Source organism: Coenobita brevimanus, chromosome 82 (assembly GCF_032717465.1).
Source record: "Coenobita brevimanus isolate Jiangsu-jjx chromosome 82, ASM3271746v2, whole genome shotgun sequence".
Lineage (NCBI taxonomy): Eukaryota > Metazoa > Arthropoda > Malacostraca > Decapoda > Coenobitidae > Coenobita > Coenobita brevimanus.
In genome coordinates this window covers 14,693,245-14,709,595 of record NC_137035.1, presented here as the reverse complement: position 1 = coordinate 14,709,595, position 16,351 = coordinate 14,693,245, and the positions used below count along the sequence as shown (strand labels likewise).

General features: G+C 42.5%; 1 protein-coding gene across 1 annotated transcript in view; it reads left to right on the top strand.

Moving 5' to 3' along the window:
- The window catches only part of LOC145409682 (U3 small nucleolar RNA-associated protein 15 homolog), a 403,188-nt gene that overhangs the window by 280,293 nt on the left and 106,544 nt on the right, over positions 1-16,351 (top strand). The window contains exon 8 of the mRNA XM_080280034.1: positions 10,913-11,064. Within this exon, the coding sequence (XP_080136160.1) occupies positions 10,913-11,064 (152 nt within the window). The remainder of the gene's footprint in view (positions 1-10,912; positions 11,065-16,351) is intronic.

Below are 16,351 nucleotides of genomic sequence, written 5' to 3'. Positions count from 1 at the left end.
CTCTATCTCTTTTACTTCAACATACTGAATATGCCATTTTGACCTTTTTTTCCTTTGCTTACCTTTTTTGAACATTCTTCAAAAAATTTTTATTACAACTGTTCAGCTTCAAAATAACACCACATGAAGTATTCTGTAATGAAAAGTATGTCTACACATAGCAATAAAAGAAAAAGAATATGTGGCCGAGAATCATATATTATTGTGCATCTTCTTCCTTTTGCTTTACTGTGCAATAAAATGCACAAATAACCATAATCTATTTAGTACTGTAAAGGAAATTTATTGTAGTTTTGCTTGGTTTAAACCAGATTTATATATCTTTAATAGATTTTTATTGCTTAATATTTTTAATGGGTTTGGAGAAAGCATATGACAGGGTGGATAGACAAGGATTGTGGAAGGTATTAGGAATATATGGAGTAGATGGAAAGTTGCTGAATGCTGTGAAGAGTATGTATGATGGTGCTAAGGCTGCAGTGCATGTGGATGGTGAACTAAGTGAATTTTTCTTCTTGAAGGTTGTGTTGAAACAGGGATGTGTCATGTCTCCATGGTTGTTCAATCTGTTCATGGATGGGGTAATAAAAGAGGTACAAGGTAGAGTAGTGGATGTTGGCGTGGCCCTGGTGAGAGAGGATAGTGTTTGGAAACTCCCTGTACTGTTGTTTGCAGATGATACTGTGTTGTTGAGTGAAGACGAAGGGGAGCTGCAAGGCTTGGTGGATGAGTTTGGGAGAGTGTGTAAGAAACAGAAGCTAAATGTGAATGTAGGACGAGTAAAGTGATGGTCTTTGAGAGAGGTGAAGTCAGTGAATGTACAGCGAGGTTGGATGGTGAGGAATTGGAAAATGTGAGTATGTTTAAGTACTTGGGTAGTGTGATGAGTAAGGATGGAGGTTTGGAGGGTGAAGTGCTTGAAAGGGTACAGCAGTGAAGAAAGGTTGCTGCTTCTTTGAAAGCAGTAATAAGAAACAGGGAAGTAAGCATGGAAGTGAAAAAGTTACTACATGACAGTATTGTGATACCAACTCTAATGTATGGAAGTGAAGCTTGGACGTTATTGGAAGGACACAAGTCAAGAGTGAGAGCAGTGGAAATGAGTTATTTAAGAGGAGCCTGTGGAGTCACATGGAGAGACAGGCTGCCGAATGAGGATATAAAGGAGCGTTGTGGTGTGGATGTGGATGTGATAGGAAGCGTTATGAGGAACACACTGAGGTGGTTTGGCCATGTGGAGAGGATGGAGGAGAAAGACTGACGAAGAGAGTGTATGTGAGTGAGGTGGAGGAGGGAAGAGGGAGGGGGAGGCCGAGGATGAGATGGAGGGATGGGGTGGAGAGGTATATGAGAGAGGAGGGTGTGAGTTGGGAGCAGGACGGTGAAATGGTGGGGGACAGGGCGACGTGGAGGCGATTTGTATGTGGCCACCCCAAACGGGATTGAGGCGTCTGGCAATAGATAGATAGATAGATAATATTTTTCTACAGCAAGATATAAAATTTTTGGTTTTCAACTAACTTCAATTCGTCATTTTGACTTTTTTTTCTTTGTTTTCCTTATTTCAATATACTGCACAACCAGTATTCAGTCTTAAAGGATTTAATTACACTGACCGATCACAGGAAAAGATAGTCATGAAACCTCTAGTTTGGAGTCAAACTTTGTATAGCAAAAATTAAAATAGACTGGTTCATTTAGAAGGTTTGACTATTATTCCATTTTTGTCTACAGTAATCCCTCCACTATCCGATGTAATAGAGCCAAAGGCATGTCTGGAAAGTGGTCCCGTCCGGATAGTGGGCCCGTGGCTCCTAGACTGGTACTTAGGACCCTAACCCAGCCTAACTTTGAAAGCCACCTAAATAACTCCCTACCAGACATGCATAGCACCTATTTAAACCTATTTAAGCCTCTATTCACACAAATAATGGACATAAAGCATGAAATAAATGAAAAGGAACCAAAGAATGAGGAATTAAAAGTGACTGTACCTCAGCTAGGGTACTTACAGCAAGTCTGTGGCCGCCTTCTCTAGGGTTTTGGCAGTGGTGAAAATGCTCTTGAAGCACATGCAGTAATCAGTGTTGTGCTGCACTTACAGTAATTCTTTGCGCTGTGTGTTATAATTGTTTAACACTGCACATTGTTAATTGCACCATGCCAGTTTCAACTGCCAGTTTCAACCGCCATTTTGCACTCCACAGTTAATCCTTTGCAGTCTAAATTCTAATTTAACACTGCACAACACTATAAGTTCCCATGTGGTTTAGTGGCGAGGTAAAAGAAAAACGTATGACAGTAAGATCAGAAAGAGATAGAGCAGAACTGAGTAAGGTTAAAGAGATACTATCAGTAGTTATGGAGGGTAACAATGAAGCTCAAGAAGAGATTGAAGAAGTGTTTAGGTTAGGAAAGTACGAGGAAGGATGGGCAAGGCCATTGAAGGTAAAGTTTAAGTCCCAGGTAATGGTAAATGAAAATGTTAATAGAACATGGAAATTATCAGACAAAGAGGGGTTCAAAAATGTTTGGATAAGGAGAGATGCAAATGAGGGAGAAAGAGCTAAAATAAAGGAGTTAGTAAAGGAAGCAATGGCAAAAAATGAAGAGAGAACGGAGGAAGAGAAGACAGTGTTTTATTGGAGAGTTATGGATCAGAAATTGAGGAAATGGTACCGACGGAGAGAAGAAGGTATTAAAACAATGAAAAAAGTTTGAAAATGACTTATACTGATGTTAATGGTTTAATATTGGCAAGGTTAGAAATCAACAATTACTTGAGGGTGCATGATCCTGATGTTATGTGCTTTATAGAGACCAAGTTAAGAGAGGATATTATATCCATGTGGGAGATGGTAAATACAAATTGTGGAGAAGAGACAGAAAAGAAAAAACAGGAAGAGGAGTGATGATAGCAGTGAAGAACAACAACATAAATGTAGATACTGTTGAAATGGGAGAGGGTAGGGCTGAAGTGATAAATATGAAATTAGAAACTGGAGAGAATGGCAAGAGAGATACGGCAGTAGTATATGTTCCCCTATAGACAAGAGCATGGAATTATGATGAATACCAGGAGATGTTGTTAGACATGGTTAGTTATCTACAGAAAGTGATTGAGAAAAGCAACAATATAATTCTAATGGGTGACGTTAATTGTAAAGAGGTGAACTGAGAGGACTGGGACTCAGGAGGCAGTGAAAATTCGTGGGGCACTATATTGTGAAATATAGCAATGAATAATGTAATGACCCAGTGGGTCAAAGAAGAGACACGATTCCGAGGTGACGACACACCAGCAAGATTTGATTTACTGCTAACCAAAGAAACTGGCGTAGTTGAATCTTTGAAATATCTGTGTTCTATAGGAAAAAATGATCATGCGGTCATTGAGTTCCAGATGACAATAGGGAACGTGGTGCCAAGAGACGAGCGTCATAGGCAGGGAAGATACAACTATGGGAAAGCACTCCCCCAGTATCCCTGCTTGTTGTAAAAGGCGACTAAAAGGGTTGGCGGAGGGTTAGTGCCCCTCCCCGGAAAACAACTAACTAAAAACACAAACAATAAGCCTTGGACAAGGACTGACCAAATGATGACGACCAAGGACCGGACAAAGGACATGATTATTGGAACATGGAATGTAAGGGGAGCGAATGATGAGGTGAAAGAGAGAGAGATTGTCCAGGTGCTTGAGGGTGCGAAAGTGGATGTATGTGGAATAACTGAAACAAAATGGAGTGGAGAAAGTGTGAGAGAATGGGAGTATGGATGGGGTATATGTGCAGGAGTAGATGAGAATGAGAGGGCAAAGGAAGGAGTATGTATAGTTGTGAGTAAAAGATGGAAGAGGAGCATAAGACAGTATGGATCAGTTGGGTCTAGGATTGTGTGGGTAAAGTTGAAAGTTGGAACACAAATGTGGGCGATTGTGTGTGCGTATGCGCCAACGCAAGACCGTGCTAGAAGAGTGTGAGAAGAGTTCTGGACAAATGTAGAAGTGTGCATGGAAAAGTTTGGAAGGAATGAGAGAGTGTTTTTGATTGGTGATATGAATGGTAAAGTTGGGAATGTGAAGGTGGTTGGAATAATTGGTAAGTGGGGTGTGCCTGCTGAGATAGATGAGAATGGGAGTGCGTTAGTGGACATTTGTGCTGGGAGGGGGTTGGTGATAGCCAATATCCTCTTCAGGCATAAAATGATCCACAGGTATACATGACGAGTGATGAGAAGGGTGGGTGGTGAACTGAATGAAAGGAAGGCAATGATTGATTATGTGTGTGTGGATGAAAGGATGCGAAGATGTGTAATGGATGCAAGAGTTTATAGAGGATGGGGGAGTGGACTTTCTGACCACTACTTGGTGGTGGCCAGAATTAGATTTCAAGTAAGATGGAGGAATAGAAGAAAGGAAAGACGAGAGGAAAGAGTAGTGGCAAGGAGAGTGGAAAGGTTAGAAGAGGATGAGAAAAAGGCAGAGTATAAGAGAGAAGTGGAGGAACGATTAGGCAAATATGAACTGGAGCAGATGGGAGACGTGGAAGGTGTGTGTAGGATATTTACAGAAGAAATATGTGCAGCATGTGATGTGGTGTGTGGAAGGAAGAGAAGACGGAGGGGGGTGCAAGGAACAGCGTGGTGGACTGAAGAGGTGAAACAGGCTGTGGCACAAAAGAAGAAAGCATACAATGAATGGATGAGAAATAGGGGCGTGGAAGAAGTTGAGACGCGGAAGAGAGAGTTATATGTAGAAAGAAAGAGAGAGGTGAAAAGATTAGTAAGAGAAAGTAAGAAGAGAGTGGATGAGGAATTTGGAAGGAATTTGAGTGTAAAGTGGAGGGACTGTATGAAAATGTTCTGGAAAGAGGTGAAAAGAGTAAGACAGGGTGGAAGTGAAGTTAGCAGGGGAGTGAAAGATAAAAATGGTTGATTACTAGTGGAGAAGAGAGAAAAAGTGAGCAGATGGAGAGAACACTTTAAGGAATTGTTGAACGTAGAGGATGGAAGTAATGCGAGTATAAGTGGCTGGGGAATGGCTGGGAGGAGGAGGGAAGTGAGAAGACAGGAAGAAATCAGTAGGATAGAAGTTGTGGAAGCAATGAAGAAAGTTAAATTGGGGAAAGCCCCAGGAATTGATGGAGTGTGTGGTGAAATGCTGAAGCATGGGGGAGAGATAGTAGTAGAATGGATGTGGAAGATGTGCAGATTGGCCTGGGAGGAAGGTAGAGTCCCGGAGGATTGGAAGTCAGGTATAATTATTCCCTTGTACAAAGGAAAAGGGGAAAAAGAAATGTGTGGTAATCATAGGGGCATTTGTCTTCTTAGTATAATAGGAAAAGTGTATGGTAGGATACTTATTGACAGAGTTAGAGAAAGAACAGAGGAATTAGTTGGAGAAGAACAGGGAGGCTTTAGGAAGGGAAGAGGTTGTGTAGATCAGATATTCATTCTTAGATCTTTAGTGGAAAAGTTTCTAGAGAAGGGAAAGAAGTTGTATGCAGCTTTCATGGATTTGGAGAAAGCATAGGACAGGGTGGATAGACAAGGGTTGTGGAAAGTGTTAAGAATATATGGAGTAGATGGGAAGTTGTTGAATGCTGTGAAGAGTATGTACGATGGTGCGAAGGTTGCAGTGTGTGTGGATGGTGAACTAAGTGAATTTTTCTCTTTGAAAGTTTGGTTGAAACAGGGATGTGTCATGTCTCCATGGTTGTTCAATCTGTACATGGATGGGGTAATAAAAGAGGTACAAGGTAGGACAGTGGATGTTGGAGTGGCCCTGGTGAGAGAGGGTAGTGTTTGGAAACTCCCTGTACTGTTGTTTGCAGATGATACTGTGTTGTTGAGTGAAGACGAAATGGAGCTGCAAGGCTTGGTGGATGAGTTTGGGAGAGTGTGTAAGAAACGGAATCTAAAGTTGAATGTAGGGAAGAGTAAAGTGATGGTCTTTGAGAGAGGTGAAGTCAGTGAATGTACAGCGAGGTTGGATGGTGAGGAATTGGAAAATGTGAGTACGTTCAAGTACTTGCGTAGTGTGATGAGTAAGGATGGAGGTTTGGAGGGTGAAGTGCTTGAAAGGGTACAGCAGGGAAGAAAGGTTGCTGGTTCTTTGAAAGCAGTGATAAGAAACAGGGAGGTGAGCATGGAAGTGAAAAAGTTACTACATGACAGTATTGTGATACCAACTCTAACGTATGGAAGTGAAGCTTGGACGTTGTTGGAAGGACACAAGTCAAGAGTGAGAGCAGTGGAAATGAGTTATTTAAGAGGAGCCTGTGGAGTCACATGGAGAGACAGGCTGACGAATGAGGATATAAAGGAGCGTTGTGGTGTTGATGTAGATGTGATAGGAAGCGTTATGAGGAACACACTGAGGTGGTTTGGCCATGTGGAGAGGATGGAGGAGAAAGACTGACGAAGAGAGTGTATGTGAGTGAGGTGGAGGAGGGAAGAGGGAGGGGGAGGCCGAGGATGAGATGGAGGGATGGGGTGGAAAGGTATATGAGAGAGGGGGGTGTGAGTTGGGAGCAGGGCAGTGAAATGGCTGGGGACAGGGCGACTTGGAGGTGATTTGTTTGTGGCCACCCCAAACGGGGCTGAGGCGTCTGGCAATAGATAGATAGATAGAAAACTTTTCGAAAAAGCGGATTGCCCACACGTAAAAATTAAGTATTTGTACAGTATTTTAAAAATGCGTACTGTATGGTCAAAATCATGTTAAATGCTCATAAATTGTGAAACAACTCTATTTAAAAAGGGGGAGGGATAACTTGTTCCACATCCTGTTTGTATATTTCGAAGTGAGTAATGATAAAGGCAGTGAAAATAGTATTGCCTGGTTTGGGGTCATATCTGGGGGTGTATGTTTGAACTCTCCTAAGCTTAAAATGTGCATATGAGTGCAAGTATATTTTATACAGTATTACATCTCAAGGGAACCTTTTTTAATTGGAAGGGTTAGATACATATATATATTTGTGCAGAGAGGGGGTTGGTGATAGCCAGTACACTCTTTAGGCACAAAATGATCCACAGGTATAAATGGCAAGTGATGAGAATGGTGAGTGATGAAGTGAATGAATGGAAGGCAATGATTGATTATATGTGTCTGGATGACAGAATGAGAAGGTGTGTAATGGATGCAAGAGCATACAGAAGCTGAGGGAGTGGACTTTCTGACCACCATGTGGTGGTGGTGAAAGTCATGGTTCAAATGCAGTGGAAGAATAGAAGGAGGAAAGGACAGGAAGAAGTAGTCCATACAAGGAGGGTAGAAAGGTTACAAGAGATGGAATAAGGCAGAATAGAAGAGAGAAGTGGAGGAGTGATTGGGTAAATATGATTTGGAGCAGATGGGGGAGGTGGAAAATGTATGCAGGATATTTACAGAAGAAATCTGTGCAGCATTTGAGGTGGTGTATGGGGTGAAGAGATGAAAGAGGTCGCAAGAAACAGCATGCTGAAATGAAGAGGTGAGACAAGCTGTGACACAGAAGAAGAAAGCAAATAGTAAGTGGATGGAAAGCAGGGATCTGGAGGAAGTTGAGAAATGGAATAATGAGTGATATGTTGAGAGGAAGAGAGAAGTGAAAAGATTAGTAAGAGAGAGTAAGAAGAGAGTGGGTGACGAATTTGGAAGGAATTTGAGTGTAAAGTGGAGGGAATGTAAGACAATGTTCTGGAAAGAGGTAAAGAGAGTTAGGGTGATGTAAAGTGGAGGGAAAGTAAGAAAATGTTCTGGAAAGAGGTAAAGAGAGTTAGGGTGATATAGAAGTTAGTTGGGTGGTGAAAGATAAAAATAGTAAATTGCAAGTGGAGAAGGGAGAAAAAGTGAGCAGATGGAGAGAACACTTCAGGAACTATAGAGAATGAAAGTGATGCGAGGATACATGAGCGGGGAATGGCTGGGAGAAGGTGGCAGGTGAGAAGAAAGGAAGAAATCAGTATGGTGGAAGTAGTGGAAGCAACAAAGAATGTCAAAATGGGGAAAGCCCCAGGAATCAATGTAATGTGTGGTGAAATGCTGAAGCATGGAGGAGAGATAGTAGCAGAATGGATATGGAAGATGTGCAGATTGGCCTGGGAGGAAGGTTGAGTCCCGGAGGACTGCAAGTCAGGTATAATTAATCCCCTGTACAGAAGAAAAGGGGAAAAAGAAGTGTGTGGTAATCATAGGGGCATTTGTCTTCCTAGTGTAGTAAGAAAACTGTATGATAGAATACTCATTGAAAGAGTTAGGAAAATAACAGAGCAATTATTTGGTGAAGAACAGGTAGGTTTTAGTAGGGAAGAGGTTGTGTAAATCAGATATTCATTCTTAGGTCTTTAGTGGAAAAGTTTCTAGAGAAGGGAAAGAAGTTGTATGTGGCCTTCATGGATTTGGAGAAAACATATGACAGGGTGGATAGACAGGGAATGTGGAAAATATAAAGAATATATGGAGTAAATGGGAAGTTGTTGAATGCCGTGAAGAGTATGTATGATGGGGCTAAGGCTGCATTGCATGTGGATAGTGAATTGAGTGGATTTTTCTACCTGAATGTTGGATTGAAACATGGATGTCATGTCTCCATGGCTGTTCAGTCTGTAGGTGGATGTCATTATTAAAGAGATACAAGGTAGGGTAGTGGATGTTGGAGCAGCTTTAATGACACAGGGCAACATTTACCAACTCCCTGTACTGTTGTTTGCATATGATACTGTATTGTTAAGTGAAGAGGAAGAGAACTGCAAGGCTTAGTGAATGAGTTTGGAAATGTGTATAAGAAGATGAATGTAGGGAAGAGTAAAGTTACGGTCTTTGAGAGAAATAAAGTCACTGGATGTATAATGAGGTTGCATGTACACTTAGGTAGTGTGATGAGCAAGGATGGACGTTTAGAGGGTGAAGAGCTTGAAAGGGTACAACAAGGAAGAAGCTTGCTGGTTCTTTGAAAGATGTGATAAGAAACTAGGAAATGAGCATGGAAGTAAAAAAGTTGCTGCATGACAGTATTGTGATACCAGCTCTAACATATGGAAATGAAGCTTGAACCTTGTTGGAAGGGCAGAAGTCAAGAGTGAGAGCAGTGGAAATGAGTTATTTGAGAGGAGCATGGTGGAAGAGATTGTGTGATCAGGTTTTCATTCTTAGGTCTTTAGTGGTATAGTTTCCAGAGAAGGGAAAGAAGTTGTATGCAGCCCTCATGGATTTAGAGAAAGCATTTGACAGGGTGAATATACAAGGAATGTGGAAAGTATTAAGAATATATGGAGTAAATGGGAAGTTGCTAAATGCCATGAAAAGTATGTACGAGGATGCTAAGACTGCAGTGTGTGTGGACAGTGAACTGAGTGAATCTTTCTGTTTGAAGGTTGGCTTGAAACAGGGATGTGTCATGTCTCCGTGGTTGTTCAGTCTGTATATGGGTGGGGTTATAAAAGAGATACAAGGTAGGGCCGTGGATGTTGGAGCAGCCCCAAGGAGAGAGGACGGTGTTTGGAAACTCCCTGTACTGTTGTTTGCAGATGATACTGTGTTGTTAAGTGAAGATGAATGGGAGCTTCAAGGCATGGTGAATGAGTTTCGGAGAGTAAGAAACGGAATATAAAGGTGGATGTAGGGAAGAGTAAAGTTATGGTCTTCAAAAGAAATGAAGTCACTGAATGTACAGAGAGGTTGGATGAAGAGGAAATGACAAATGAATATACATTTAAGTACTTGGGTAGTGTGATGAGTAAGGCTGAAAGAGTAGAGGGTGAAGTGCCTGAAAGGGTATAACAAGGAGTAAAGGTTGCTGGTTCTTTGAAAGCAGTGATAACAAGCAGGGAAGTGAGTATGGAAGTAAAAAAGTTGCTGTATGACAGTATGATGATACCATCTGTAACATATGGAAGTGGAGTTTGGACCTTGTTAGAGGGACACAAGAGTGAGAGCAGTAGAAATGAGTTATTTGAGAAGAGCATGTGGAGCCACATGGAGAGACAGATTGACAAATGAGGAAGTGAAGGCACATTGTGGTGTGGATGTGGATGTGATAGAAGGTGTTTGGAGAAATAATTGAGGTGATTTGGCCATGTGGAGAGGATGGAGAGCGAGAGACTGATGAGGAGAGTGTATGTGAGTGAAGTGGAGGGGAGGAGAGGGAGGGGGAGGCCAAGGATGAGATGGAGGGATGGAGGGGAGTGGTATAGGAGAGAGGGTGGTGTGAGTTGGGAACAGGGGAGTGAAATGGTGGGAGACAGGGCAACATGGAGGTGATTAGTTTGTGGCAACCCCTTACGGGATTAAGGCATACATCAATAGATACAGTATATAGACATGTGGGGTTACATGGAGAGACAGACTGACAAATGAGGCAGTGAAGGAGCATTGTGGTGTGGATATGGATGTGATAGTAGACATTAGGAGAAATACACTGAGGTGGTTTGGTCATGTGGAAAGGATGGAGAATAAGAGACTAACAAGGAGAGTGTATGTGAGTGAGGTGGAGGGAGGGGGAGGCCAAGGATGAGATGGAAGGATGGAGTGGAGAGGTATATGAGAGAGGGGGGTGTGAGTTGGGAGCACGGCAGTGAAATGGCCAGTGACCGGGTGACATGGAGGTGTTTTGTTTGTGCCCACCCCTTACTGGATTAAGGCATCTGGCAGTAGATAGATAGATATCATCTTCATTAACCCCAGTCACAGTAAGAGGTCCACCTTTAGCTGGAACAAAAAAAATGAATAGATAAAGCATCTCACTCTTTTAAAGGGTTTTCCCTACATAACACATACCTTAGTTAATCACCAAGTTGATAGGGTTAATTGTCTTAAAACTTAAGGGCAGGAATATTCCCATAAATATGATGATAAGTTTGGAATATTTTGTTTACTTATTTTGTTCTTTTTTTTCTTATTATTTTATTATTTACTTTTTTCCACACATAGGTTGCAAAACATGATGCACAGGAAAAGCTGGCATCCTACGATAACTGCTTGAGGAAGTTCCACTACAGCAGAGCACTTGATGATGTAATGCGAAAATTCAGGACCAGAAAAACACCCGATGAATCTGTAGCTGTTTTACATGAGCTGATCAGGTATGTATCTTTTAATAATTTCCTACTGTGTATGTTAGGATATTAGTGCCCAGGTGTGAAAAAGCACTGTCATTAGTACTTAGTTACAGTCAGTCCTTGCTTGAAGTCCAGGATGTGTGCATATGAAGTGCAGCGTTAAGTAAAACTACTTTTAAGTGAGATATGTTTCATATTTCTGACTGAAGACTGAAGGGTTTTATATCTATCAGTCTGTGTGTGTGTGTGTGTGTGTGTGTATATATATATATATATATATATATATATATATATATACATACAGTTCCCTCGCATCCAACACGGTAATATTGTCATGCACAGGTCCTGTGCTGGACCAAAAACGTGTTGGACAAACAACAGAGCTTTTGGGGAAAATGAATTATGTCAGCAACCCTAGGAAAAGTCACCCTAAATACCTACCATATACAGTACTCGTCAGAAGTATTCAGCGTTGTCCGCCGGGCGCGCAATACTTATGGCCCAAAAAGAATCACCCATTTTTGGGGGTAAGAATTGAGCCACAAGTTTGAGCTCCGAGCTTGACGTCACGGTAGCCTGAGGCCTTCCGACACGCTGGTTGGTTCCCGCCTCAGTCGCCCACGGGCTGCCTGAGAGAGAGGAACTCCGCCGAGTGTCCCTCTCAAATTGTGCCATTTTTTACCGAGTGTCCTGCAGTGTTTTGGCCTTTAAAACTTTGTTATGGCACCTACCCGTGAACTATCGGGTGAAATCATATCCCAGATCATTGCTCTAAAGGAGGCAGGCCACCAGACAAAGGAAATTAGTGAATTGGTTGGTGTAGCACGATCGACAGTGCGTCGTTGGTGTGCGCGGTTTCGGGAGGAAAACAGTGGTGAAGTTCCCACAAAGAAACCGAGGTCTGGTAGGCCTAGGAAAACTTCCCCAAGGTCTGTTAATGTTTTAAAACGTGCAGTGGAGTTTAATCCTCGTGTGAGTGCAAGGAAAATTAAGGAGAGCAACCCAGAAGTGTTTGGTGAGGTGTCAGTGAGAACAGTGTCTCGTAGGGTGCATGAGCTTGGTTACACAAGTCACAGGCCTGTGAAAAAGCCTCTTCTCTCTAGCAGCCAGAGAATTCGTAGGCTTGCCTTTGCTAATAAATATCTAAACTGGGGTGAGGAGCAATGGTTGTCAGTGTTGTGGTCTGATGAGGCAATGTTTAGTGTTACCTGTAACAGAGGAGCACGCAAAGGTAGTGACCCACTTGACCCACGGTATGTAGAAAGCACAGTTAAACATCCTGACTCACTCATGGTATGGGGTTGTTTCTCAGGGAAGGGTTTGGGGAAGCTTGTTGTACTTCCCAAGAACCTCAGAGTGAATCAGGATGTTTACCTGGAGCTTCTGTGTGATCATTTACCAGACTCCTTCAAGCTAACAGGTGCACGAGTGTTTCAGCAGGACGGTGCACCTGCTCACAAGGCCAAATCGGTCACCAATTGGCTTCGTGACTGCGAGGTATCATTCATGACAGACTGGCCAGGAAATAGCCCAGATTGAAAACCTCTGGTACCTCGTAAAGAAGAGTCTCCAAGGGAAGGACGTGAGCTCTCTGCCTAAGCTGGAAGCCGCCATTTGTGACTCCTGGGACAAAATACCGCTCCAGCACCTCAGGAGCCTCGCCCTTTCACTTCCAAGACGTCTCAGGTCCGTGAAGAAACGTAAAGGCTACCCTACGAAGCACTAAAGGTAAATAAAATGCATAATTTATATGTTTTTTCAAAGTTGAAAGGTTTGTTTCTCAGGAGGGACGCAGGGCGCTCCATACTTCTGACGAGCACTGTACCTTTACATGTATTGGTACTACTGTAATTATAGTAAATGGTGCTGTACTATGAATGATAACTAACCTTTTAGGATAGTGTTGGTGGGCTTGCTGAGAATGGAAGGTGATATCCGAGGCTGTATGTAGCCCTACTGGGTCCCCAGAGGATGGCTGCTGGCATCAGTAGCGGGTAATGGCTGCTGCTCCTCCTCAACCTCCCTCATAAATCCTTCGAAATCACACTCAGAATCACTATCCTCATCCACATCCACGGAAGGTCCTGCTTCTGCCTGTCCTAGCACTCTGTAAGCCTTCACTGCTGCCAGGATCTTGTCATGGTTTTTTATTATGGTCCTCACACTGGCTTCATTCAAGTCGTAGGCCTTGGCAATGTCCACTTTCCTCTCCCTTTTCTTCTTTCTCTCGATGATTTCTAGCTTGGTGGCCTGAGGGAGGTGCCGCCGCTTCTTGGGGTTCTCAGAAGGCTTCCTAGGCATCATGAGCTGGATAAAATGCAGTAGCAAGGGCAGAAAATGCAACGAGAAAAAAGCACCTTCCAATGCGAATTATGGGACTGAGTGGCACTGTGGCAGGAGAAATTTAAACAAAACATCACGTGAGAGCAGAAGCAATTTTGATTGGGCGACATCACGATCACGTCACGATAGCGGGCGGGGGAGGCAACTTGATCAGAAGTTTTGATTGGCTGTCAGCATCACAGGAACGTCCAGTATGACCGTGTTGGACCAGGGGTGATCGTGCTTGAGGCGAACTCTGCGGATTTCGCCCACTTCTCGGAGCTCCGTGCATGTTATGCTAATGCACCCATGTTACAGTATGTAATTAAATTGTATTAAATCGTACTAATTTTTTGCTCTCCGTGCTGGACGTGAATCATGCTGGACAAACGCGTGTTGGACGCGAGGGTACTGTATATATATATATATATATACCTATTTATATTTACCTAGTTGTGATATACAGGAACTGAGCTAAGCTCATGTGGTCCCATCTCTGTTTATCAATGTCAAATTTTTCCTTGAACTTGTTTAAGTTTTTAGACTGGACAATCTCTTTGTCCAGGCTGTTCCACGGGTCTTTACTTTTACATGGAAAACTATATTTCTTGATATCTTTCAGGCAACTTAGCTTTTTCAGTTTCATTCCGTGTCCTCTTGTTACTCTCCCATTCCATACAAACAGATCTCTGTCTATTTTATCTACTCCTGTCATGGCCCTGAACACTGCAATCATGTCGCCCCTCTTTCTCCTTTCTTCTAAGGAAGGCAGATCTAGCTTTTCCAGCCTCTCCTTGTATAACATTGGACTAATAGGGGCCCAAGCCAGTCCGAAAAAGCAAAAGTCTGATAAAAGCGACATCTGGACTCCCTCCCTGGACTTCCTCCTCCCTTGTTATGCAAAAAGGCGCACTTGTCATTTATGCATTTATTCTTTCTATCTGTCTTTCTCCCTGCACTGGACACTTCCATTTTATTTCATATATTTTTGTCTTCTTCATCACCTTCATCTTCACCTTCCCATTCATTTTTACCTTCGTTTTCAGTTCATTTTGACATTCATATTCACTTTCATAGTCACTTCCATGCTCACTTTCCCATTCACCTTCACCTTCACACTCACTTTCACTCATTTTTCACTCATTTTGAACTTCCATTTCACCTTCACTTGCAACTTTACTTTCTCACTTTCACATTTCTTACAATTACTTTCACTCACCTTCACTTTCACCAACCCATCTTTTACTTTCACATTCCCCTTCATCTTCACTCACACCTTCACCTTCACCTACTTTTTCACCTTCACTTTCACCTTCACCTTCACCTTCACCTTCACTTTTGCTTTCACCTTCACTTTCACCTTCATTTTCACCTTGACTCTTACTTTCACCTTCACTTTCATCTTCACTTGCACCTTCATCCTCACTTTTACATTCATTTTCACCTCCACTTTTACCTTCATTTTCACTTTGACCTCTATTTTCACCTTCACTTTCACCTTCATCTTCATGTCTACATTCATTTTCACCTTCACTTTCACCTTTGCCTACACTTTCACCTTCCACCTTCACTTTCATTTTTTACTTTACTTTCACCACCTTCACCTTTTTTGCCTTCACTTTCACCCTCACTTTCACATTCACTTTTACATTCACCTTCACTTTCACCTTCAAAATCACATTCATCTTCCACCTTCACTTTTGTCTTTTGGCTTCACTTTCACCTTCACTTTCACATTTACTTACTTTCACCTTCACTTTCACCTTCCACCTTCACTTTCATATTTACTCTTGACTTTACTTTCACATTCACTTTCACCCTCCACCTTCACTTTCACTTTTGACTTCACTTTCATTTTTAATTTCACTTTCACTTTCACCTTCACACTACTGTCACATTCACCTTCACACCTTCACTAACCTTCACTTTTACATTCACTTTCATCTCTCTCTCTCTCTCTCTCTCTCGGAGAGAGAGGGAGGGAGGGAGGGAGGGAGTGAATATAGGAGAGTGAGTGAGTGAGGAGGGACCAAGGTTATGCCTATCTCCCTCATTTGTTTATGTACAGGGGACGCCACTTGTCATTCCTGTATTCATTCTTTCTCTCTCTCTCTCTCTCTCTCTCTCACTGGAGAGAGACAAGAGAGGAAGGGAGGGAATGGAGGAGAGAGAGAGAGAGAGAGGAGGAACCGATGTTATGGTATCTCCTGTGTTTGTTTATTCGTTTCTTCCAAGAGGGGGACTGCCTCTGGCTTTATCAGACTTAGCCTGATGATGATGGGAGGCATTATACTTCGTCTTAGCTCAGAGATAGGTGCTTCATCATTAACCCGTTAATAGCGATTTTACGAACAAACCTCTAAACTGGTCACAATACCCAATGAATCTTTAATGTTTCCTTACTTAACACAAGGAATTTGGTGACGTTTAACCTCCTCATAAGAGAGAAAAAAGTTCACAATTGGAACACTTGTAGTATGGAGCTGAAGTGGTCGCCATCTTCTTTGTTTACAAACAGGGGTGCGTGCCGCCAGGGGAATTTGCCCACACGTTTCAAATCTTCCCGCACCCACACCATGGGTAGTTTATGCATGTGGTTCGTTTTAGGGGGGTCTGGCACCTTGCCATGTCATAGAAAACCGTGCCATAGAAGTCCTCGCCATAGATGAATGTACTGTGTATATATATATATATATATATATATATATATATATGTATATACACTCAACCCCCTGCTATCATGCTTATCTGGTATCACGCACACATCAAATGCACAACCATACATGCTATCACGCACCCCAAGACCGCTATCACACGTCGAGTTTGAAGACAGGCTAAGCGAAGCTTATTCACACGGCACTTCATACGAGGTTTGCAGAGGATTCAATAGTTAATCGGAACGGTAACGTGGTAAAATTCCCGATTATAGCACGGGCATTTGGAGTGCATCTGAACTGATTCCTGCCGAGGACACGACGGGCAAAATAAT